At 41.2% G+C, this 24025-nt stretch overlaps 4 protein-coding genes across 5 annotated transcripts; 3 read left to right on the top strand and 1 right to left on the bottom strand.

The window, feature by feature from the left end:
- Positions 1–2717: 2717 nt before the first annotated feature.
- nkiras2 (NFKB inhibitor interacting Ras-like 2) lies at positions 2718–5819 on the bottom strand. 2 transcript variants are annotated; one of them, XM_041957192.1, is made up of 4 exons: positions 5764–5819; positions 5186–5303; positions 4429–4670; positions 2718–4230 (listed from the first exon to the last, which is right to left on the bottom strand). In XM_041957192.1, exons 2-4 carry the CDS (start codon positions 5277–5279, stop codon positions 3988–3990), a joined length of 579 nt encoding a protein of 192 aa, XP_041813126.1. In that variant the 5' UTR covers positions 5280–5303; positions 5764–5819; the 3' UTR covers positions 2718–3987. The 2 variants fall into 2 exon arrangements, with proteins under 2 accessions (XP_041813126.1, XP_041813127.1); XM_041957193.1 differs by having other exon boundaries at positions 5672–5788.
- Positions 5820–5836: 17 nt separating this feature from the next.
- dnajc7 (DnaJ (Hsp40) homolog, subfamily C, member 7) lies at positions 5837–13323 on the top strand. The gene is made up of 14 exons (XM_041957191.1): positions 5837–5933; positions 6749–6837; positions 6980–7104; positions 7734–7847; positions 8175–8249; positions 8363–8481; positions 9626–9779; positions 10016–10180; positions 10634–10725; positions 10891–10964; positions 11059–11205; positions 11335–11487; positions 11624–11686; positions 11971–13323. Exons 1-14 carry the CDS (start codon positions 5860–5862, stop codon positions 12006–12008), a joined length of 1482 nt encoding a protein of 493 aa, XP_041813125.1. The 5' UTR covers positions 5837–5859; the 3' UTR covers positions 12009–13323.
- Positions 13324–13622: 299 nt separating this feature from the next.
- odad4 (outer dynein arm docking complex subunit 4) lies at positions 13623–16617 on the top strand. Its single transcript, XM_041957893.1, has 11 exons — positions 13623–13748; positions 13897–14028; positions 14171–14324; positions 14419–14480; positions 14668–14818; positions 15072–15296; positions 15387–15594; positions 15685–15771; positions 15957–16153; positions 16329–16429; positions 16524–16617. The coding sequence occupies exons 1-11, from the start codon at positions 13623–13625 to the stop codon at positions 16557–16559; spliced, it is 1479 nt and encodes a 492-aa protein (XP_041813827.1). The 3' UTR covers positions 16560–16617.
- A 1667-nt stretch (positions 16618–18284) lies between these two features.
- Positions 18285–23360, top strand: LOC121620661 (2',3'-cyclic nucleotide 3' phosphodiesterase). Its single transcript, XM_041956814.1, has 4 exons — positions 18285–18393; positions 20027–21640; positions 21741–21868; positions 21959–23360. The coding sequence occupies exons 2-4, from the start codon at positions 20065–20067 to the stop codon at positions 22409–22411; spliced, it is 2157 nt and encodes a 718-aa protein (XP_041812748.1). The 5' UTR covers positions 18285–18393; positions 20027–20064; the 3' UTR covers positions 22412–23360.
- Positions 23361–24025: the final 665 nt, after the last annotated feature.

Genomic DNA, 24025 nt, shown 5'->3' with positions numbered 1-24025 from the left:
CATGTCCCGCTGGATAATGTCAAAGGTGTCAAACTCTTTCAACACTCACTGAATGCACAAACTATATGAGCATTAACCAAGATCCGATTTTTGCACGGTTCAGAATGCCTTCGGCTTGATTTAACCCAGATCTAATCACCCTGTGCTCTCAGGACAAATGATCTGTCTCAGAGGCTCGTGGGAAGCCGGCATGACAACTAACATTTAACATTACCGGCGGTGTTAGGAGCAGCTGGTATTTCCAGCACACGGGAAACAAAGCCTGATAGCACAGAGAATAAAGGTGGCACTGCCATTTACACTGCATGCGTTCACTCCTGTGTGGAATTGTTTTGTTAATCTGACGCTTCATGATGGGGACCATGAAAAGAGGGTCAATGCAGTAGCTTCCAGGGTTGAAGTCTATTTTCTCTTCACAAAAGAAAAAAAAAACCCACCATACAAACAAACAAAAAAACAAGGGGGATTAAACATTATCTATTTCATGGGTCCCCTGGGAGAGCTGGATGCTCGGCTGCAGTCATGAGGCACACTGTCATGCAACAGTAAAAGAGTATTACTGGTGGCAACACAAGGGCATCGCCTTGTTGCTCTGTGACTGTGACTAGCAAGTGTGAATTTCTCTTTTGTGGCCAGTGTAGTCTGAAGGCAGGAGAAGGTTCATAAATCACAGAGGCAAGTGACAAATCGATCCCCCGCTCTGGCACGCTCACAATGTGTATTTCACATTTTGCCTTCTGTTTTTTTTTTTTTTTTTTTTCCTGCGGGTCAGTGCAGACACAGAGTCATTACACAGAAAGAGCATGACAGCAGAACCTATTGACAACTCACAGAAGTCTCTTCCTCGCTGTTGGTACTTGGGGACATGAAATTAACACCGCTGTGTACTGTCAAAGTCCAAATGTGTGATACAATAACTGAACCGTTCTGAGTGTAGTAACATCAGCGCAGTGGCTCAATTCGAGTCATTAAAAAGAACATGATTGAAATGAGATGGTACATGATAGCACCCTCTGGGGAAACTAAGGTGAGTGTAATATCATTTCATAAATGTTCCACTTGAGGTTTTCTCATTATCTTGCATTAACCTCTCCAGTCGACATGCCCGTGTAGAACTAGTGGATCATTTCCTCTGCTGAAACATCTCTGACCTTGTCTCTCTGGCATTGTTTTCACTACCAAATTGCTTAAAAGGAAGCTATTGCAACAAATAAGAAATCTGACTTGTTCGACAGATACAGAATGCCTGACTAATGAATGTTCCACTAATTCTTTAGAACAGCTTTCAGGATCCCTCGGCACAAAACTGGTTCAGTTTTACAGATGTTTTTGCCGTCAGTTTAGGGGTAAAAATCCCTCATCCTTTCTCCAAAAATCATTGGCAGAATGTTGGATTATTCCTCCTGACTGTGTTTGTCAGGAGGAATAATCACTCTTGCTTGTTCCGCATGTAACTTTTGTCATCGCACACACTGAAGGCAGTTTATCACACGACAGCTGCCTGATCTGTTTTAATTCCACTTCAATTTCAATCTTGTGTGAATAAATTACTCTGTGTTTTTCTTTCAAGGGAGATAAAAGACATGCAAACACTTGCTTTTGCTTTTAACACAAGCATGCAAACACACCACAAAGCTTTTGTCCTGAGAAATTTTCAAGTGCATTTAACTTCATGTCATCAAACACGTTCTCCCTTTCAGAGAAACAGTGTGTTCAGTGTACAGCACAAATGCATGTTTTTTTTTTCAGTGAGCGGTATCATGGGGTGTCAATGTGTGTCACCACATTGTAGCAATACTACAGATATTTAGAGTGATTATTATTATTCCTTACATGCATCAAAGAGTAGATTAATGTACTTTTATCAGAAAAAATTTATGCCTGCATCATGAAATGCATTACAATACACAGCTATGTCATAAGGACTACCTTTGTGAGTGCTTCATCCACATTATTTGCACACTTTCTACTTGGTAGTGGAGAGAATATTGAAACACTGCTGCCTCTTTTAATTGTTTTATTTTGAAGGGGTTTTACCAGAAGTACTCTATGTGTCTAACTTGACTAGTATCAGCATTAATGTCAATAAATCATCACTGATATCTTACAGCTCAATATTAGGGTGATTATTACAAATAACATCGGTGACATTGGTATTTGTAATATTTGCATTAATAAAGAGTTGTTTTAGCAGCAGTTTTCTGGTGTAGATCTCAGTGTGCTCTGCCTCAAATGTTCAGACATAGAAAACTTAACACTTCTGGTAAATGCTGTCAAAATAAATCTAATCTAATATGTAAATAATTGTGTGTTGGACCGTTCTTAAGTAAATCATTTTTATGTATTGTACACATTAAAGTATTTATTTCAATTGTCCATGTCTCTTATGGGCCCTCATACACAGCCAGGCTAAAAAAACAGTTCAATTTGTCAAATCACTGCAGTTTTTAGGAACTGTTGTAACACTACATTAGTTACAGTCAAGTACAGAGATCCCAAGGTTACTGAATTGTATACACAAGGATGTTTCCTTTAAATGCACGCATGCATTAAGAACACTTACCTTGTTTTACTGGACGATCAGAGACATCTACTGGCCATGAAACATACTACAATGTAAACTGAAAGTCAGTGTCTGGGGTTGGGCTTATTTTAACTTTGTGAACTGGATATGTGCTGTGTTTAATTACTTCATTGATTTCAGTACAACCAAAAAATCTGGTTAGGCACCGAATTTTTTTTTATTTGTTTACAAAACCTGCAAACAAATATAAAGTGAACACATTTTATGGCTAATAATACATGAGAGCTTGAGATTCAAAAAAAAAAGTTGCATGTATGATATATAGTGTTGATAGACTCTGGAACAAACATGAATATTCAAGACAATATCAAGACATTTCCCCCTTTCAATTCAACATTAAAAGCTGCTCATTTTGATGCATTTTGCACCCTGAATAAACAGTTTAATGGTAGACTAATGAGTACTTCAGGATTTTATTTTACAGCTTAGTAAAAGATTTACCAGCTTCAACTTCAGCAGTAACTGATTATATGATGAGCTATTGTCGTTTTGCTACAGCATTTTATAGAGCGCTCTATGTCTTTCACATGTCACAACCGGGAAAAAGTAGCACCTGAGCCTGCAGAAACTGCCTTTCACCTGAACATCTTCATCTCATACTTCAATTGTAAAGCCTGTACAGAAGGCAGTTTGTGGTAAGGAATGTCAATCATTCACTCTACAACATCCAACAGTGAATCCCAGCAAAGAACATATATAGTGTAACAAATCTCCAGATCAACTAACAGCACAGTAACTGTATATCATCAACAATTTATCAATAAAATCCCTTCACCAATCATATATTTTCCAACATGTGAAATTCAGCATTTATGTGATGCAGTAATTCGGTAACATTAATGACTGCTACCATTCCTGATTCAGTCTGTGTATACATGTAGTGTACATGTAAATAAAATAGTGGCCAGTGTACATGTGTGCTAGGTTCTAATTTATCTATACAATGAGCACCACAAGGCTGATGCCTTAAAACTATGTCCGGGTACAAACTGTGATCAAAATGTTAATTATCAGTAGTTCAAGAACGACATTATGTGGGTCCAAATATGACTGCAGATGTCAACAGTGGAAATTGTGAAGAACATTGGTAAATACTTTGACCATAATCCAACTTACTAAAATGGAAATGACAAACTTAAACACCTCAGACTCATCAGCACTTTCACTAAGTTATAATAAAAGTACAATGTATTTCACCAAAGCATCAGATGCTATATCAATACCAACAGCACTCACTGTATATAAATATCCATACAATCATCCTGCCTTTTCTCTCATCATTGCTTCTCCACATTCTTCAAAACAAGTCTTACTACATCCTTCGTAACACTAAAATTGTTCCCTTTAGCACAACTCTTCTCCCTTTTTCCTCCCTCTTAAACATGATATCACTGTCTGGTCATTCAGCTGTCTGTGGACCCACTGCCCTTATTCTTATTGCGACTGAGAGGGAAAGTGGACTTGCTCTGTGGCTGGGTCATTTTGCTGGCCAGGTAGACAAAGGGTTCAATCAGTGTGCGCCGGTCCACCACCGACACCTCCCACAGACGCACCTTCTCATTCTTCGCCCAATTCTGGGCCATGTTAGAGTCAACTCTCCTCTCATCCTGCTTGTCCAGCTTGTTACCAAGCACGACAATGGTCACCTGTGGACCAGGATCATTAGGTTAGCCTCACATTGGAATAAGGAAGCAACATTCAAATTATTCATTTATAGATCTCATTCCAATACATAGGATATTGGAATTGGAGAAAATGTTTTCAGTCGCCAATAAATTAACCCAGCTTTAGTGAACTAGCGCGAAATTAACCTTCTCAAACATATAAATGGGTTCAGTCGTCACCTCTTTCTTGTCTCTGTGACGGTCAATGTCCTTCTTGAGGGCCTCCATCCGCTTAAAGGACTCTTTACTGTCAATGCTGTAGACAAGTACGAAGCCATCAGCAAAAGTGTAGTAATGTCGAGGAAACTCCATCCCATCCCGGAGTCCACGGGTGTCATAGAAGCGCACCTGCTCCCGTGTGCCGCGGTCAGTTTCTATGGAGCCAATGTAGATATCCTCCAGGGTCTCCATGGGCTCTGAACCTAACAGTGGATAAACAAAGACAGGCGCACATGCAGTGTGATTGCTTATTAATTAATACATTGTAACTGAGCACTTTTTCATTTTCTTACTTGAAATAAATATCACTACATTACGTTTCAGGGCTGGTGCTGATAATATTCAGCAGCAAAAAACAAGCTGAATGAAAAGAAAGTTCATGTGCAATGCTGCTGATTAACACTCTGGTTTTTGCCTTCACAAGCACATTTACTATGTATTGTAATTTACCTATACTGTAATAAAAAAAAACATATTTTGCTTGTTCACCTGCCATTCCCAAATAATTACTGAGTATTAATGCATGTGTTACTAGATAACCTTAAACGCACCAGTCAATCAGGAAGAATCGATGGCTACCAAAGTAAACATTATAAATATATGTAATGGCAGTAATTACACATTAATCAACATCCAAGACAGGTAGTAGTGTTATTAACTCATGGAGCTCATTAACTAAAAACATGGATAACAGTAATTACAGCAGTAAAAAGTATACCTGCAACATGATTGGCATACAGAAGTTGCTCCAAAACAGCCGTTTTACCAACTGCACCCTGTCCACACACAACCACCTTGCAGCTTTTGCCCATGACTCACTCTCAGGTCAGAAAAATCTGTTTTTCGGAGAAGATGCACAGAAGGAAAACTGCTGAATCAAATAACGTTAATTTAACGTTACAATGTCATTGCTTAGCGTAGCATTAGAAGTTACTAAATTTCATCTGCGCTTTGGGCAGCAACGCTGTTAAAACTGTACTCCGTCCTAAACCGTTACTAGATTAGAACAAATATATAGCAAGATATCAAACATAAAAAACGTACGTCTTTCATGCTAATATTTTACAGTAAGGTTAGCTAGCTCAGTATGCTAACGTTTCGACAGTCTATGAAATTTAAGAAATAGCTTAGCATTATCTTACGGAAAGATACAGAGCCAATACATCACATATAAAGTAGATAAAATAATGTGAAACTGACTTACAATAGTGAAAATTGTGTCTCCAAACATATATACGCTTATATCTGCTACCTGCAGGTGGATATGTATTAGCTATGAGAACAATTTTTACTTACAAGCAAACCGTTTTTCTGACCCGTCAGACTACTTCCTGTTTACAGTGTACGTAACTACTGCAGTATGTGGCCCCGCCCCTCCTCATTGACGGCAAAATGGCGACGGAGAGCTGTGATGCTGTGAATATGGACCCTGACATCGAACTGCTCAGTGACGAAGAATTAGAAAGGTAATACAAATCAATGCTTTATTGTCAGCGGCTGAAATACATCTATAACGAAGTCTCATACTGACATGTGTACTCAGAACTCATTGCCATGTCAATTTTGTCGTTGCACTTTGACAGCTAAGCAGCGCGCTACCGCTAACTGTTAGCTACATTCTGCCCCGGATCGCGTTTAGCTTGGTTGTCTTCCACCTAGCTAGCTCATGTGCTGGATTTTTGGATTGCAGTCAGGCACACTGCACTGTTTATAAATCTCCAGTTGCCTGTTGAGTGTAAAAGTTGATCGGGCCGAGAGTACTGCTTTCACATTATTGCGATATTCCAAGTATGATCCTAGCTGGCAAACTAGTTTATGACACCATTCACTCACTGTGTGGTCGTGAGTAACACATGAAAGGTTTCCAAAAAAAGTAATGGCTGTGGCCCACAGCGTGGTGTCATATGTTCCTGGCTCTGCTCCCTGTCTGCTTCACAAAATAGCTACGTGTTTGATTGGAGTAGACACTTCTGCCCTGCTGGTATGGCTCTTTCTATGTTTAGCTAACTCAGGCCAGTGAGCTCTCGGATGCACACTGTCATGCACAATGCTGGACATGCTCTCTTTACATATGATTATGACTGTGATGCTCAGACTTAACTGTCTTTTAAATAATAATGTTTGCAGACTAGAAGTTTAGCACCTACCAGTTCAGTAATCTGTCAAACAAACCCAGCCAGCTGACCACCACATACCTGTATAGTCGTTCTCTGTCTATAACTACACTGATCTGAATATTTGTCTTTAACCTTTTTATGTCTTACTGCCCACTGTTACACAGGGAAGCAGAGGGCTTCAAAGAGCAAGGCAATGCCTTTTATATCAAGAAGGATTACGCAGAAGCGTTCAATTATTACACCAAGGCCATAGGTAACTATCCCTAAATCATTTGGCTCAGTCTTCTTGTTAGACTATGGGATGATGTTGATTTCTTGTTTGGATAAGAAATGAAAGTTTTGTGAATTTTGTCTGTGCATGGTAGGGTATCAATTTATTTATTTTTGTTATACAGACATGTGTCCGAAGAATGCAAGTTACTATGGAAACCGGGCAGCCACGCTAATGATGTTGTGCCGGTACAGAGAGGCTTTAGAGGATTCCCAGCAAGCAGTACGACTAGATAACTCCTTCATGAAGGCAGGTTATGGGAAACAAACTGTTACTTTAAAAGGGAAAATCTCCTCTCCTTTACATCGTTAAGTATTTTCTGTTCTTAGTGTTGTTTTGTTTTGCTGCATACATTTTCTGCCTGCCTACCTCCTCCACTAATGCTGTACTGAATCATATTGGCATGAACAGTGAGAAGAGGCGCGAATGTGTTCAATTTAGCAGTATTGTGTGTAAACAGGAGTATAATGGACAATACACTATGGACTATTCATTGACTTCATTTAGGAGAAGGCTTTACCACAGTGTCTACTTGGGATCCTGACCTTTGACTGTAGAAGTTTACTACATGGCAGAGCTATGTACCTGTTCAAAAGGAATGACCAGTTCATGCATGTATCCATATTTGTTTATGGTGGTATGTGTGTCCTCAATACATACGATATATTACATCTCTATAGTATGTATAATCAGCCTTTGCTGCATTACTAGCATAATGATTTTACAGAAGAGATAAAGAGGAGTCTCATAACAGAGAAGTAAATTAGAGCTTGTCGTGGTTTAGTTTTCAGCACACAGTGCAAAGTTGATTTCAGGAAGAGAGGGAATCGAGGTACGTCGTCACTTCAGTTTGTGAACTCAAAGTCTTTTACCTGCAGGGCCATCTGCGAGAGGGCAAGTGCCACCTGTCCCTTGGCAATGCTATGGCTGCCAGCCGCTGTTTCCAGAGGGTTCTGGAGCTCGAGCCTGACAACAGCCAGGCCCAGCAGGAGGTGAGTTGGCCTCAGTTTGACAGAGCATGATCTGACAACTTGGACATGATTATCCACTATTAGATAAGCTTTGGCAGAGCCAGTGCAAATACAGTGAAAAAGCCTGATTCTGAGCGGTTTAAGAGGAGATCAACAAGAGTTGCTGTTAATTCTCAATGAGAAAGCCAAGAGGCAAGTTTTATTCACACAAGCACTGCTGCCTGCACTGACCTGGTTTTAAAGCACTACACATGGCACAGAAGAGAGGCCAGTGATAGCTGTGAAGCAATTCATTGATTGCTTCAGGTTTTTCAAATTGTCACTGAATACCGCAAATTCCTTTGTCAGCTGAAGAATGCAGAATCCATCCTTGAATATGAGCGAATGGCAGAGATTGGATTTGAGAAGAGAGACTTCAGGATGGTAAGCTACACAGTGCTTGCAATCTTCCTTAATTTTTATCAGTTTTGCGGTATGGCAACGGTTACAGATATGTCAAGCAACACAGACTACAAGTCTGCTGTGGTTGGCTCTAGGTGGTTTTTTGCATGGACCGTGCCTTGGAGCCTGCCTCAGCCTGTCACAGATTCAAGATACTAAAGGCAGAGTGCTTAGCCCTGCTGGGACGCTACCCTGAGGCTCAGTCTGTTGCCAGGTAAGACAGCAAATTTTTAAAAATGCTTTGCTTCACTTAATTTTTTGGCAATATTGGAATTTGTCACAATGGGTGCATGTGCCATACCAATTCCATACACCTCTTATGGTGACATAGTAAAATACTTATCAGTCAGACACAACAAATGAGTATTCCTGTATCCCAGAGCTCTGTGGAAAAGGGGAACTTATCATATAGGACTTGAAAGTAGTAATAATAAATAAGCCAGACACATTAATAGAGCCAGAATAATTTATTAAATGTTAGCCTGACTGCACCAGGTTTACTATGAATTCTTAAGCTGTTTCACCTTTGGTGAATACAAGTATGACAGATTAATGAAATCCATGGGCCTTCACATTAGGGGTGGTTTCCACTGTGAGGAAAGTTTCACGCTGTTGCCGATTACACTGGACATTTTATAAGAGAAGATATTCGTCAATGACGCTCAACATCTGTAAAGCGTTTACGTTGATCTCCTGTTGAACTTTACTGCGGCGGCTCGTTTTGGCAGCGTCACCCTTGTGGTGTGCTTTAAAAGGTGTGTTTAGATGAGTGGTTTTGGCTCCAGATGCTGCCACCTTCATCAGACAACGTTTACAGATTGCCTCATTAGCGTTATCCTGGTACCTTTTGTGTTGTGGTTAAATCCGAAATATTGCCAAATAGGCAGTTTTGCTTTTCTCTTTGACACCAAATCGTCTGCCAGCGAGTAAGTGAATCTGAAGAACTTTGCGTTTTCGTGTTTCTAAAGAGTTATAGGTTTGGCACGTGGGTGTTAGAAGTGTAAGTTCAATCAAATTTTCAATTACAGCGCTGTAAAAATGGCCCATCCCAACTATGTGGAGCTTTCTCTGTTTTCAGAGAGGTGGGGAAAATCATTCTCACAATTTAAAGCTGTAAATTAATAACTTTGGCTGGTGCTCTCCTTCCATTATGGATATGACTGTTCCCACATTTACATTCAGTTGCTACCCCGCTGCGTCTCTGTACACTGTCTGATCACTGCAGGGAAGCATCAATTTCACAGTTTTCAGATGTAACTAAGCCTTTAAAGGTGATTTTTGATGTGACTTCTCTTCTGTTTCTATTTTATGTGCATGTTTTCTTTTAGCATTAATATTAATTTATTGTTCCCATTTAGTGATATTCTACGAATGGACTCCACTAATGCGGATGCGCTGTACGTGCGTGGTCTTTGTCTGTATTATGAGGACTGCATTGACAAGGCTGTCCAGTTCTTTGTCCAGGCGCTGCGTATGGCTCCTGACCATGACAAGGCTCGGCTGGCTTGCAGAGTGAGTCATTCACTTAAAAAAAAGAGATTTATTAATCAAATAAACAGTTTTTATGAATTTCCATGCACACAACAAGTACATTTATGTCTTACTGGGAGCGTTTTCCTTGAGTAGTAATGTAATGTGTGATGTAATAATGTAATGTAAGTAATGTAGGAAAATTAAGAATCTGATTGACATTGTTGTTAAGGTAGATCAGAGTAGCATTAAGCTTATCCTCTGTATTGTCTTCCCAGAATGCCAAAGCACTAAAGGCCAAGAAGGAGGAGGGCAACAAGGCGTTCAAGGAGGGAAGCTTTGATGCAGCCTATGAGCTGTACTCTGAGGCACTAACAATAGACCCCAACAACATCAAGACTAATGCCAAGCTGTACTGTAATAGGGCCACTGTTGGATCTAAGGTGAGGAACACGTACAGGAGAGATACCAGTGGTCACACTAACACCTGACAACAAACAACATGAGCATCTGTGAACAATATTAAAGGAAAACAAAACAAAAACCTAGAATATGTAGATATGTACAGCAAACAGAATGTAACCATAAGGTTCAAGACAAAATAGAAATATTTTTGCCTGTGTCCTAAAAGCTGGCATCGATTTCAGCGTCATATGTATACTTGACATAATCAGACAATTCATCACTCATGCATTACAGACACACTCATTTAGTTATTCAGAGGTTAGTGCAGCCACTTAGCAAAAGTTCTCATTCTTTCCCTCTGACAGTATATTATGAAATATGTTGGTGTCTTTGCCAAATTGTACTTTCTGCATGTCAAAAGAACTAGGCCACTACTTTTCTCTCTCCATCTCCGTCTCGCACGGTCACGTGTTTTTCTTTTTCTTTGAAAGCTGAAGAAACTAGAACAGGCCATTGAAGACTGCACAAAGGCCATTAAACTGGATGAGACCTACATCAAGGCATATTTACGGAGAGCACAGTGGTACGTCCAGGTTTTCTAACTTGGCGGTTAATAGAGGCAGTACGTTTTGTTGTATTTGGCTTTCAGAGGTGGACAAACAGAAGACAGTGTCGTTATCATTCTCTGAACTTTATTCCTCAAACTGGGTGAAGAAACAGTAACAGACTTGTGCATACTCTGCTGCAGCTACATGGACACAGAGCAGTATGAAGAGGCAGTGCGAGACTATGAGAAGGTTTACCAGACAGAGAAGACAAAAGGTGAGAATCCGACTGATGTAGCTTTCAGCACAGATACCGCCTCATTATTCTGCTTAATTGGTTTTTAACCTGCTCTCTCTTTGTGATTCTCTAGAACACAAGCACCTCCTGAAAAATGCCCAGCTGGAGTTGAAAAAAAGCAAGCGGAAAGATTACTACAAAGTGCTTGGGGTGGATAAGAACGCCACGGAAGATGAGATCAAGAAAGCTTACCGCAAACGGGCGCTTTTACATCACCCAGGTGCTTATCTGAACAGAAAATGTCCTATAACAGTAAAATAATCGTTGTGCAGTTCTTTATAACACATCTTGGGATGCAGGTGTCCCTCGCCCCAAATGACTTTTGTCAGTTTAATATCCTTCTCTTCAGACCGTCACAGCGGAGCTAGTCCCGAGGTGCAGAAGGAAGAGGAGAAGAAGTTCAAGGAGGTGGGCGAGGCTTTCAGCGTGCTGTCAGATGCAAAGAAGAAGTCTCGCTACGACAGTGGTCAGGATCTGGAGGATGACGGCATGAACATGGGAGGTCAGTACCGGCGCAAGCCTCCGGGTTGGGAGGTCCCAAGGGTGAACAGAGCTGATGAGCTAGCTTTTTATTACGAAACAGCTGTAGTTATTATGTTGAGATCCTGGCTGATGTTGACTCTTTTTGTCTCCACCAGATTTTGATGCCAACAACATTTTCAAGGCGTTCTTTGGAGGTCCAGGGGGTTTTAGTTTTGAAGGTAATTTATGCACTGCATGTATGGAAAAAAACACATTCACATTTTGAGAAGATAAGGAAAGATAATCCTTTATTAATTCCACAGTGAGGAAATTTGCAGTGGTACAGCAGCAAAAGGGGATAGTGTAATCGTAAGAGGAGAACACAATATGATAAATAAGTAAACAGCATAATAAGTAAAGGAGGAAGTGGTTGAATTCACATTACACACACAGGAAATATTGGATATTGCCCACTTTCACTGATACTTCATTAATGACTTGACTTGTCTGTTGTTTGTTTCAGCGTCTGGACCAGGAAATTTCTTCTTCCAGTTTGGTTAGTTGGAAGATTCTTCTACCTAAACAGTTACAACATCAGGACTTTTCAACAACGTCAACCCCCCGACCCACCAACCTCCATATTTAATGACTGACTGATTGCAAGTCAGATTCTTGTCTATGCCATTGACTGAATGAATGCAACCCAATGACCACATGCGACAAATGATTTAAAGACCTCTAGCAAGGGCACCAAGACAGCTCAGACTGAGTTGATAGTGTTACTGGGTTTGGTTTTCTTCCTTCCAGAATGAAGCAAACTTTAAAGTCAGTAGTGGCTAGCAACCCCGGTCCAAATTTCCTCTCGATTTTTGAGATAGGAGAGATTGTGCAGCTATTGTATCCGAGCTTTTAGGAAGTGACATCCTGGGGAAACTCTTGAGATGCAACTGAGCATCGAGAAAGCAGTTATCCGGCTCCTCTCAGCTTACTGCTGAAGTGGTGTTCTCTGCATGAAAGTTAGTAACTTGCTTATGATTTCTTTAGAAAATCACTGAGCAAGCGCCACCTCCCGGTTTTGCAGAATCTGTCAGTCAGACAGACAGTTGGCTGCTACAAATTCGCACTGAAAACTGCCTCCTTGTCATAAGCCAATAGAAGCATTTTTTAAATTCACAGCAGCTGGAGCCTAGACTTACACATACAGTACAGCTGAAGCACACTAGAAAGATGGCAGTGGAGACGGCTGTGCTAGCTTTGTGGCCAGCAAAGTCCCCCTCCCTCTTGTTGTCACAAGTTTTATGTTTGATGTTGCCATTCACAGATTGCTGCATTGTACATTTTACTGGAATGTAAAGTGTTGATTTGTGATGATAGTTGATAATTTTTTCCATTTTTTTTATTTTGATATGTATATTTATTGTAAATTTGCTGTCTGTTAGAACCATCAGTGTAAGATGAGGACACTTTTCCGTTACGTAAAAGCTTAAAAAGAGGCAGAGATTACGAGCATCCCCTCAACACAAATTCAGGAAGGTAATTGTTTTGCTCGGCCTGCATGAAACATTGCGCAGAAATACATTATGTTCTCTGTGTTCTTTGACTGTGATGCAAGCTGTCTGATTTTACCCAGTGCAACAGATAAGCATTAACAAATATGACATGTGATATGTGTTTGCTAGGAACTGTTTGTCTGTGGAAACCAGGTAACGTTTATTTACTTCCTAAAGAGTGTGTTGTTCTCTTGGTGCACTTCATGAAGAAAAGAAAAGCGTCCTCATCTTTGCTTTCATTGTTTTCACCCATATGGTGAACCCATCCTCTCTTTACCCTTGAAAAGTTCCAGCCATGTCAATAAAGTTGGCCTCCTCTGGGTTTCCCCTTGATTGTTTGTTTTCTCTTTTTTTTAGTAGCATAGTAGTAATATTAATAAATATTATATATTAATAATATTCAACAATACGTTTTTTATGAACAAGATATATGGTCAAAATGAAAACTTTCGTGCAGAGATAGAGGCAGAGTTGTAGTAAGCGGGGTGAGCAGAAGATGGCGCTGCTTCCCGCTTCCGGTTTGTTAGTGTGGTTGCTAGGATACCAGTTGACCGAGGGTGATAGAGTGTTGAGAGACACTGCTGAATTAAATTGTAGGTGTTATGACGAAAAGGTTTGCTTAAAAATGTCAGACACAGACAACGATAAGGAAGGTCAAAAGTCAAAGGGTGTATTCTCCACTTTAACGGCCAAAGGAGACTGGCTGTACCTCAAAGGGGAGTATAAAAAGGCGATAGAGAGCTACACAACGGTAAGTAGTTAGTTAGCTAACTTAGCTAGGCATGGCACGTCTTCCTGTAATAACAGCAGAATATTTTGGAATCGCAATACTTAATCCAAAGTTGTCAATGCGACTTTTAAAGGCATGCTGGAATGACCTGCTTTGGGTCTTTGCTTAGGCACTGACTTTAAGGCGTGATGATAAGACCTGCTTTGTTGGCCGATCCAAGTGCTACCTGAAGATGGGGCAATGTGAAAAGGCTTTAAAAGATGCAGAGTCTTCACTGAAGGAAGACAGGACATTTTTCGAGGTAGTTTGGACAACAGGTGACAGAAATGTTGCTGCCTTTCACTGTCGAGACGGAAAATAGATTAATTGTTATTTTCTATTTACCAAATGACAGCCATCAAGAGAATTGGTGAAATGTGAAGCTTATAACCATGATTTTTCAGGGATTGTACCAGAAGGCAGAGGCATTGTACTACATGGGAGAATTTGAATTTGCGCTGGTGTTTTATCACAGAGGACAGAAACTACGTCCACAAATACAGGAGTTTCGACTCGGCATCCAGAAAGCGCAGGAGGCCATAGAAAACTCTGTTGGCAGTAAGTAATTCCACACCATTTTGTAGACACAGCACATGAAAAGCCTCCACACACCTTTAATCTAAACCATTTGTTCCCCTCTGGCATCTTCTAGACCCTTCCTCTGTAAAACTGAAGATTAAAGGAGACCTATCATTTCTCCAAAAAGAGGAGGAGGTGAGTCTTTGACGTGCTCCCTTTTAACAAACCAGCATTTAATTGGAAGACTGTTGTTGTAAGAATAATTCTTCACTTTCCTACCTGGTGACTAACCATAGACACACACACAGTTTTATGTAAAATTCAACCCTGGCCTCCCTTCTGATACACAATATTATGTTTCTGGATAACTGACTGTTAAAAGAGGGCACAGCCAATTACTGCTATCCAGCATCTGAAGGCAGAGAAAAAACAACAGGCCCAGAAGACCCCTAAAAATGAGAAGATAACCAAAAAACTGCTGGGAGAGTTTTACAGTGACAAGAAATATCTAGAAAACCTGCTTAAAGATGAAGGTACGGTGTTATTTCACTTAAGATGTACAGTGTATATTTTAATTTTGCTTACTGTTTGTGTCAACACCTCACTATGTTCTTGTTTCTCTGCATCTTTCATTCACTGGCAGATTTAGTACCGTCTAGCTTCATATGTTACTGTTAGTTCCTCCTGCCGTCCTTAATGTTGTATCTGTTCATTTAAACCGCCCCACAATGATGTTTTTCACTTTTAATAGACTAGCTTTTGTAAATGTCACGCAATGATCTGCAGACTTGGTAAAAGGGAAGACGAAATATGGGGAGCGACTGCAGGACGTCATTCAGGGATGCCTCACATACCTTGACACTTGCACCGAGTTCTGGAACCAGGAGAAACCCATCTGTGAACGGGAAAGGGAGCATAAGCTCATGCAGCAAAAATGTAGCAAGCCTCATCATAGCGCACCCTCTGAGCCTGCTCATTTTCTGCTGAAGAGCCTGGAGGACATTGATGCAGGTAAGGCAGGCGTCTGGCTTAACCTGGAGCTTGGTACTTTTCTTTTTAGCCTGAAAAATGCCTAATATTCCTTTTTTTTTATCATTTTAGAGTTGACATCTGGAAATGCAGAGGATAGTCTCAAGAAGGCGGAAGAAGTCATGAAGATAGTGCAGCGGTGGTCAGAGAAAGAGGTTCCTGATAAGAAAGAGGTTTTGGGCAGCCTGCACAGTTGTATTGGGAATGCCTTGATTGACCTTGGAGACATGGACAAAGCATTAGGCCATCATCAAAAAGACTTGGAGTTGGCTAAACAGTGGTGGGAATTAAAAAAAAAAAAAAAGCACAATATCAGTAAATCTATTTTACAGAGACAGATCAAATGTTTAGTAATCTTTCTTATCAACAGCAAACTCCCAGATGCAATGTCCAGGGCTCTGGACAACATTGGGCGGGTTTATGCCCAAACTGGACAGTTCTCACAGGCCATTGAGTTGTAAGTAAATAATGAAATAACAGCTGTGTGTAATATATGATATTATTGTCATTTGCAAAAAAAAAAAACACACCTCTCTTAACGAGCATTGTTGTACATTGCGGTGTGACTAATGAAAATTTACATAGAAAGTTCATTGGTGATTAGTTATTTCATTTTCTTTTCTCTGTATGTTGTCAAACCAGCTGGGAGAAGAAGATACCCTTGGTCCGTGGTGGGCTGGAGAAGACCTGGTTGTTTCATGAGATTGGTTGGTGTTACCTGGAACTTAGTCGCCACGAGGAAGCCCGATACTATGGCGTCCGTTCACTTGCTGCGGCTGATGAAATTACTGATGAGAAATGGCAGATTAATGCCAGTGTTTTGGTGGCACAGTCAGAATGTAATTATCTGTTATTTGGTTTGTTGTTTTTCCTAATATTTGCTTTATCAATTGACATGTCAACTTATTGCTTGATATTAACTTTTTAAACTATTCAGTGTTGCAGTGCAGTTGTTGTTGTCCAAAAACTACAGACTTGATCTCTGACAGTCAGTTCCCTTCTTTTTCGTTTCAGTGAAACTTGGAAAGTTTGAATCTTGTGTCTCCCACTTTGAGAGAGCCTTGACCCATGCCAGACTGCAAGAAGACGACGCTGCTGTTAATGCCATTCAGAAGGTTCCCTCTCTGTTGTCATATGCTTCCTTTCACCTTATTTGTAGTTGTATTTAAAGACCCATTTGATCGCTGACATTCATCATTTTGCTTTTAGGCTCTTGATGAAGCAAAGCAACAGCTGCCACAGTGAGGATGTCCCCAGTGAAGATTTGTGGTACTTCAGAGGGCTAATTGAGCAAAAACGTTGATTGAACTAAAGAGACCAATAAAAGTAATCTCCCTCAAATGGGCAGCTGAGTTATTTGAGTTTTTATGAATGAAAAAATGCATTAATGTGTTTTGATAAGAGCCTAAGAACCAGTTGTGCTCAGAATTTATGATAAAAAAACCCACCCTGTTATAGTCTGATATAGAGTTTCAGTGTTCCGACATATTGTGTATACATTTTGGATGTCTGAGTTTATGTTAAATTACTTATGTGCATTGTTTTTTTCCTATATACATTTATTATGACACCAACTGATAAAGAAGACCCAGTATCTGCTCATGTGTCTTGGTGCACAAAGGCATATTTTGAGTCGTAACTTCTCAAATGTTAAAGAAAGAGTCCTGAATGAAACACAAGTATAAGCCAGGCACTGCATCTCAGACTGGTTCTTTATACGATCAGACTCTAAAGGTCATATTTGAAGCATCGGTCTGACAGTGTCATAGACTTCAGTCAATTGTGCAAACAGGTGTGCTGTCCCCTTACGAGTGAAAGTAAGTATATGGGGAAGTAATTGAAGCCAGCTTTAACTGTATAAAGCCTACGTCCTGTACAAAAATACCTCTGAAGAACAAATGCTGTTTCAGCATTGCTAATATTTGCAGTATAGCATTTGTGAGGCTGCATTCTATGAAAAACTGAAACATCCATTATCAAGAAAATGTCTCAATTAATATAGAAACATGCAGAAAAATGTTGTCACATATTTAAATAATCATTCTGAAACCTGCCAACCATGAAGTCTTTTTGCCTTTTGATAACTTGATAGTTCCTCAAACCTTATTCTACTTGCTGCAGGGAGTTTCCTTTTGTCGCACCTTTGTTTAATCTGTTACTGTGTTCATATGGTGTGATTTCAACACGAATGACTGCTTCCTTTAGGGTTTACGCTTCTTTCTCTTTGCACAGTATATGTATAGATTTCAAACAGTGGAATTACAATTTATCGTCGTCGTTTTCATAAATCTTAAGGAAACGCCCCTGATACATACTGACACATTTCCTATTGTATATGCAAATGTGGTCTTGCTGCTTTCTGCCTGTCTGGCCTACTGTTTGGGATAGGAGTTTGAATCACTTCTAACAAACCCAAGGTGTGTGTCTTGACACTCTGAATTTTCTTCTCACATTTTAAATAGACATGCAGTATGAACTGAAAAATGGCAAATAATGCAAAAATGTAGTTTTTAAATATCTGTTGGCATTCAGCACAGATGTACACCATCATATATAAACATACAAACAAGTGATATAAAACACAACAATACAGTGTTTTTTTAAAGATAAATTAAAATGTAGAACCAATCAGGAGTTTAATAATTTAATTTATTCAGACATAGTTTAGGGAACATTTCAACTACAATTAATCCACCTTTATTATGTATGAAATGAAATTACCCCCGCAGTCTTTTGTTTTATTCTGTTGTTTTTTGTAGCCTAGTTTTACGTTCTATTCGTGTTCTTTTATAAAAAGAAATCAGTATAAGTAAAGTTGAAATTTTACATAAAAATATATGACAACGAAGAAAAGTTGATCAGGGGTATAACACAAAAAAATAGCCCTTTCAATGTTAGTCTTGTCTGGTGGCGTCCTTCCGGTCTTCAGGGGCGTGTGCGTAGCCACGCCCAGTTGCGCGTTCCCGGGAATTTCCTTTTCAAGCGGGTGCATGTCTGTGCCAAGGATTGCCTTGTCATTGTATCGACTGGGAAACGCGTGGTCAGCGGCACCACCGACAGCTCCGCTGCAGCCTTACTGGTAAGACGGCGCTTTAGCAAACAAAAGCCATTCGTACAGTGTGCTACACTTCGTCCATATTTTTATTTGAACACAAACAGCCTATAGGCAGTTGTGCCCGTAACACGCAGTGACTTGTCTACGTGTGAAAACATTAAACTTGTTGAGACGTGGCGCGGTAGCTGGTGATGTTTTAGCCAAATTCACAGACTGCCAGGCTAAATTGTTTTTGTCTGGCGTGCTAACGGTGGCCGCACGCCACTCCCCGCCTGGCCGCACCGTGCAGTTCACGAAAATTTAACGCTCGCACTCAACCTCCATCGATTTTCTCTGTTTAAAACAACACAGACGCTCACTTGAACACAACTTTAGACCTTTTATTTTTTTTAATTTCACACTTTAAGTGAATGTAACGTTAATGTATTTAGTCCAAACTTGCCGTAAACAAACAACAACAACAAAAAAACATCCTCAGACATCTCTCACTGCGCCATTTACTGTTAACTTACTGTACCTTCCTCTGGAAGTGTTCACATTTGCCAATTTGCGTCCGTGTGTTTTCGGTTATTGTGCATGCCTGCCTGAAGTAAGCCAGTTTGATATTAGCCAGCTAGTCTTTGTTGCTACATTGGCTTGTGAGAGCTTCCCCTTCGGTCTCATGACACGATGTGGTTTTGCACATCTGCTAATTGCAGCGTTTAGTATCAAACCTCACTGACACACTCTGGATGTTGCTCTGCTGTGAGGCCATCACACTTTTCCGCGATGCCCCATTTTCTTAAGTACCCTTTGTCTGTGTTTGCTGCCAAGGTCCGGCGCAGTTGATTTAGCAACTCAGGGTTTTATTTCACAGTCATGCTTGTGTGTCTGCCACTGGACTGTTGTCTTTGTGTTTTTAACGCAGAATTAAAATTTGGACGAACTGTGCTGGCAAAATTTTGCCACCACCCCTACTGTATGCAACACCCCTACTGAGCAAAAATGGACATCGCTGCAGGGCCATTATATTTTACTGCATGAGGTTGCAAATGCTTTTGTTTCCACCTCCCGCACATCCAAAACATGTTGAAAAAGGATCATGTGCAGTGTATTTAAAAAGATCCACCCCTACACCTCCACTCTTTCTTCAATCTGGGATATTGACCAACTTCCCGTTTGAGACATAACGGCGACACTCCTCATAAACCTGTTTGAATTTGCCCTCTAGAAGGGCATGAGGTCTGATGAAATGCTCACTGGATTGACAGTATTTTAGAGCATATTAACATCTTTTAGTCATGCAAAAAGATTAGACTGAATATTTTAAACGATGCATGTTAAAGAACATGTGTAATAAAAAAAAATTGTGGGCCACTCTGCCAAGCTGAAAATGTTGCCAGGTCTGTCTAAATCCACTTAAGTCAGATTTCATTTCTAAATATGTTGTGGCACAGAATCTTAAATACAGTACATGAATATGTGAGTATGAAGAATGCCCTTCTCCAGCCTTGGTATGTATCTCCAAAATTTTCTGACTTAATTTTGAATAGTAGATCCTGTTCGCTTTCAGGTGTAGTGGCTGGGCGAACGTTTCTGAAGCTTGCATGTTAAGAGGTTTTATGAGTTCAATCATCAGTTTAAATAAACCATTTCTCTTTCTTTTTGTTTGTGTAAGGTACCCGGTGGTGTGTAAAGTCAGACTTTAAGCCAGACATGGATACTGAAAAGAGCAGCGAGGTTTTAGATGCGTCAGAGACTCCACAGCCTGAGGAGGCTGTAATGGAAAAAGAGGTCGTGTCAAAATTGGAGACACCGGAGGAATCCACAGAGCCTGAGAAGCAACCAGCTGCTGATGAAGAGACTGAGCAGATGGCTGTGAATGGCCATGACACAGAAGCCGTAAACTCGAAAGAAACAGAAGAGTTGATTGTGACGGAAACGGTGAAGCTGTCTGAGGAAAAAACAGAAATGGAGATTGAGGATAGCTTGCCCACAGAAAAATCTGAAATGGGGTCAGTGCCTGATGTGGTGTCACCACCAGAACCAGATGAGTCATCTGAAAAGATGTCTGACCCAGTTGCAGCTTTAGACACAGTACCAGAAAACATCCAGCCTGAACAACAGCCTGTGCCAGAGAATGACCCAGAACCTTTGCCTGTGCAAACACCTCTGGCAGAGAGCGCCCCTGAACCAGAGCCAGAGAAATTGGCAGAATCAGTTGCAGAAGCTAAATTACCAGAGCAAACATTACCTGAACCCATGATGCAGCAGCCAGTGGATACACAACCACCCTGCCAGAACGAGAAAGAGACAGAGCGAGTGGCGACTGAGACAGGACCACAGGCTACAATGGATACTGGGGCTGAAGAAGTTCCCAAAGAGGGGGCGAACGAGAATGACGTTGCAGCAGAGGGGGGAGACGAAAAACCAGCAGACACAGAAAAACCGGCAGGAACTGTGTTGGTGTCAGAGGTTTCCCAGAAAAAGCCAACAGAAGCCGTTACATTAAAGGAGGAGGCATCAGCTGAAACTGAAAATGTGAAACCTGCAGAAGACAAGAAGGAAGTTGAACCAGAAAAGTCAGTTGAGCCTGATACTGCGAAGGGAGCTGAGGCAGCACCAGAAGGTGAAGGTGTAAAATCTGAGAACAATGATGCCAAGCTTCCAGAGGAAGAGGACACGGCCCCCGCATCTGGCTCCCTGGCCTTTGCATTCCTGGAGCAAGAGCAGACCAAAGATGCCCTGCGAACCTCTCGCACCCTTCTTGTCCTCAGGGGCCTTCCAGGAAGCGGTAAAAGCTTCTTGGCGCGTGCCATAGCCGACGCCTACAAAGAGCACTGCTCCGTCATCTGTGCCGATGACCATGGCGTAAAGCCAGAGAATCCAGAAGCGTCTGTGGATGGATACAAGGCTCTGGACGAGGCCGTGGTTGCCTGCTGCAGTGCAGGAATGGCGTCCTCCCTGCTGATCGTGGTGGACGACACCAACCACACCCAGGATCGGCTGGCCCGCCTGGGGGAGATTGCCGAGCAACACCACCTTGTTGCTCTCTTTATGGAGCCACGTACTGAATGGAGCAGAGATGTGGCACAGCTGACCAAGAAGACTAAGCGTGGACTGGAGGGGACTCAACTGGAAGCCATGAGAGGTCCACTGGAGGAAATGTCCCTTCCTCTTTACTTTGGGTGGTTTCTTCTCTCCTCCGTCCAGGACAAAGTCAGGTGCACATCAATGGACTTCCTGAAAACGCTGGACACCTTGGAGGCCTTCAAGAAACACTTGATTGACTGTGAGTGTATCTGAAGTTGATGAATACTGTAAGTCTTAAAGCACATTGATTGAAAAATCATCATGATTCAGATGCCACTCATCTTTCCTTGTATTTGCAGTCACTGGGAAACCTGAGAAGGAGGTGGATTTGGAGCAATACTTTCAAGCCAAAGGGACCCTCCATTGCACTACAAAATTCTGTAACTATGGAAAAGCAGAGGGGGCCAAAGAGTATGCACAGAATTCAGTAAGTGAGCAGGTTGATTTGTCTGTTTATATGTTCTATTGAAAAGTTCATCTCAATATTTCCTCATTGTTTTCATTTTTCGTCTCTCAGGCTGTTAAAGATTTCTATGGATCTGTGTTCGAGCTGTCGTTGACCGCTCTCTTTGTCACTCCCCGCACTGTTGGTGCCAAAGTGTCCCTCACCGAGGAGCAGCTTTTGCTGTGGCCAGCCGATGCAGAGAAGGTGGCAGAGTCTGCCGCCTCCCTGCCTCTGGGAAGCCGCGCCCACGTTACTCTAGGCTGTGCGGAGGGTGTTGAGCCAGTTCAAACAGGCCTGGATCTGCTCGATATCCTGGCCCTGCAGCAGGAAGGCCAGCAGGGGGAGCTGGTGGAGGAGATGGAGCTCGGCTCGCTGACCTATTATGGCGAAGGAAGGTGGCTGCTCAGTCTCAGAGAGCCCATCTGCTCCCCAGCCTGCTTCTCCAGCTTCTACGGGCAGAAGGAGCTCGAGCCGACCAAAAAAGAACCCGAGAAGAAAAAGAAGCAGAAGTGCACCATACTGTAAATGGCAAACATGGGGATGTGTGGATGGGATGACTGGCGAATTAAAACTTAGGCTTACTCTGTGCAAGGTTTGTGTGTTTGTGCAGTGTTTAGGGTTTCAGTTGTAGCCACCCTAAATCCACAAGCTGTGTGCCTTTTTACTGTTGATTTGCACCACAACCCAAGATGCCTTCAATCCAATTAGGCTTGCTAACGTTGTTGAGTATCTTGTTTCACATATCAGTGCCAGAGTTGCAGTACCTGGCTATTTGCTGAGGTGTTATTAGCTGCAGTTTTAGACTAAGGTAGTATAGCCTCCTCCCAAAGTCCCACAGTTATCTAAAACGTAGATTTCCTCTTCCATACATGTCAGTGTCTCTCAGTATTCAAATATACAAAAGCTAGGTACTTTAATTGCATGCATCCCAGGTTAACGGTATGAACATTAACACTTTTCTGACCTGCTAAAAGTACCTCTGCTGCTTCAACAGAGTTTGTCTGGTGTTTACTTTGTCTTAGTTGTAAGTTAAAGATTAGCTGTCATTTCCGTGCATGTGTGTGTGTGCGCAGTCTAGGAAGTAATTGTTACAATAGCATATGGGCCAAAGTTATCTATTTGATTAAGTGTATTAGAATGAATGTCATTTATAGAGGTCCTTCCTTGTAAAATCTTTGCACTGTGCATAGTTTCAAAGGGAGAAGGAATTTGGTATTTGTTTCAGCAGCTTGCACTTAGTAATTATCAAATGCTGTGAATCCAAGTCCATGTTTTGCAATCTTTTCTACTGCGCAAGACTGCACCATTGATCCCTTTTATCCTCTTTGAACAGCACTTCATGTATTGCATTTCGATTTGTATCCTCTGTGACTGTAATTTTTTGAAGGGCAAGTCCTACTTTGTGTAGCTCTTATGAATCACTATTTTTGCACTTGTTTTGTACACTTAATAAAAAAGAACATGCTTTGCTCCAGTAATGCATTTTGCTGTCTGTTCAGTGCTGTGAATGCGGTTTGGCAACTTGCATGTAGGCTGATAAGTGGGACAGTTTATCTGCACATGGTCATTCTCTCACAGCGTGCACATGTAGTTAAGTGTAAAACAACCAGCAGAGGGCGCTCATCCCTCGTGCAGCACCGATTAAGACGTGGTAAGGTGTTTTATACATTTAACCTAAATTAGCCACTTATGTCAGAATTGGCGATAACTGAAACTGTATTTTCAAACATTGTACCACAGACTGCATTGCACCATTTGATCTCGCTTCAGTTTGCGCTTGCATAAGAATCTGACAATAGAAATGTTACACTGTCATGGACAGTATAGCTGCCAAACTGTGAAAACTGCAGAATGTCTATATCTCACTCAGAAATAAATATATAATATAAAAACAGGCTACAGGTAAGTATCTTCCACATCCTTTAAACTAAAAATAGCTGATTTCGGTCAAGGACAGGTTAAAGAACTTTTGCTCTAGTCCTACATATCCCTACATATCGCACCATTGTCAAAGTGCAGGACGTGTTGGTTATTGGTGACATCATGTGATTTCCTCATTGGTTGCTGTCAAGATAACAATGACAACCAATCAACAACAGCGAAGTAGTTGGTCAAGGCTGAGTTAATTTTAACTGTTTT

Source organism: Chelmon rostratus, chromosome 17, assembly GCF_017976325.1.
Source record: "Chelmon rostratus isolate fCheRos1 chromosome 17, fCheRos1.pri, whole genome shotgun sequence".
Classification (NCBI taxonomy): domain Eukaryota; kingdom Metazoa; phylum Chordata; class Actinopteri; order Chaetodontiformes; family Chaetodontidae; genus Chelmon; species Chelmon rostratus.
This window is presented reverse-complemented; position numbering and strand designations above follow the sequence as displayed.

Excerpts from the sequence above, each read along its gene's own strand:
- dnajc7 (XM_041957191.1), top strand. The coding sequence starts at position 5,860 with ATGGCGACGGAGAGCTGTGATGCTGTGAATATGGACCCTGACATCGAA. Across the intron at positions 7,848-8,174 it reads ACAGCCAGGCCCAGCAGGAG|CTGAAGAATGCAGAATCCAT; the intron begins GTGAGTTGGCCT and ends TTCCTTTGTCAG. Across the intron at positions 10,965-11,058 it reads CCAGACAGAGAAGACAAAAG|AACACAAGCACCTCCTGAAA; the intron begins GTGAGAATCCGA and ends GTGATTCTCTAG.
- nkiras2 (XM_041957192.1), bottom strand. The coding sequence starts at position 5,279 with ATGGGCAAAAGCTGCAAGGTGGTTGTGTGTGGACAGGGTGCAGTTGGT. Across the intron at positions 4,671-5,185 it reads GTATGCCAATCATGTTGCAG|GTTCAGAGCCCATGGAGACC; the intron begins GTATACTTTTTA and ends ATCCACTGTTAG. Across the intron at positions 4,231-4,428 it reads GTCACAGAGACAAGAAAGAG|GTGACCATTGTCGTGCTTGG; the intron begins GTGACGACTGAA and ends CCTGGTCCACAG.
- odad4 (XM_041957893.1), top strand. The coding sequence starts at position 13,623 with ATGTCAGACACAGACAACGATAAGGAAGGTCAAAAGTCAAAGGGTGTA. Across the intron at positions 14,325-14,418 it reads CATAGAAAACTCTGTTGGCA|ACCCTTCCTCTGTAAAACTG; the intron begins GTAAGTAATTCC and ends GGCATCTTCTAG. Across the intron at positions 16,430-16,523 it reads CTGTTAATGCCATTCAGAAG|GCTCTTGATGAAGCAAAGCA; the intron begins GTTCCCTCTCTG and ends TTTTGCTTTTAG.
- LOC121620661 (XM_041956814.1), top strand. The coding sequence starts at position 20,065 with ATGGATACTGAAAAGAGCAGCGAGGTTTTAGATGCGTCAGAGACTCCA. Across the intron at positions 21,641-21,740 it reads CAAGAAACACTTGATTGACT|TCACTGGGAAACCTGAGAAG; the intron begins GTGAGTGTATCT and ends TTGTATTTGCAG. Across the intron at positions 21,869-21,958 it reads AAGAGTATGCACAGAATTCA|GCTGTTAAAGATTTCTATGG; the intron begins GTAAGTGAGCAG and ends TTCGTCTCTCAG.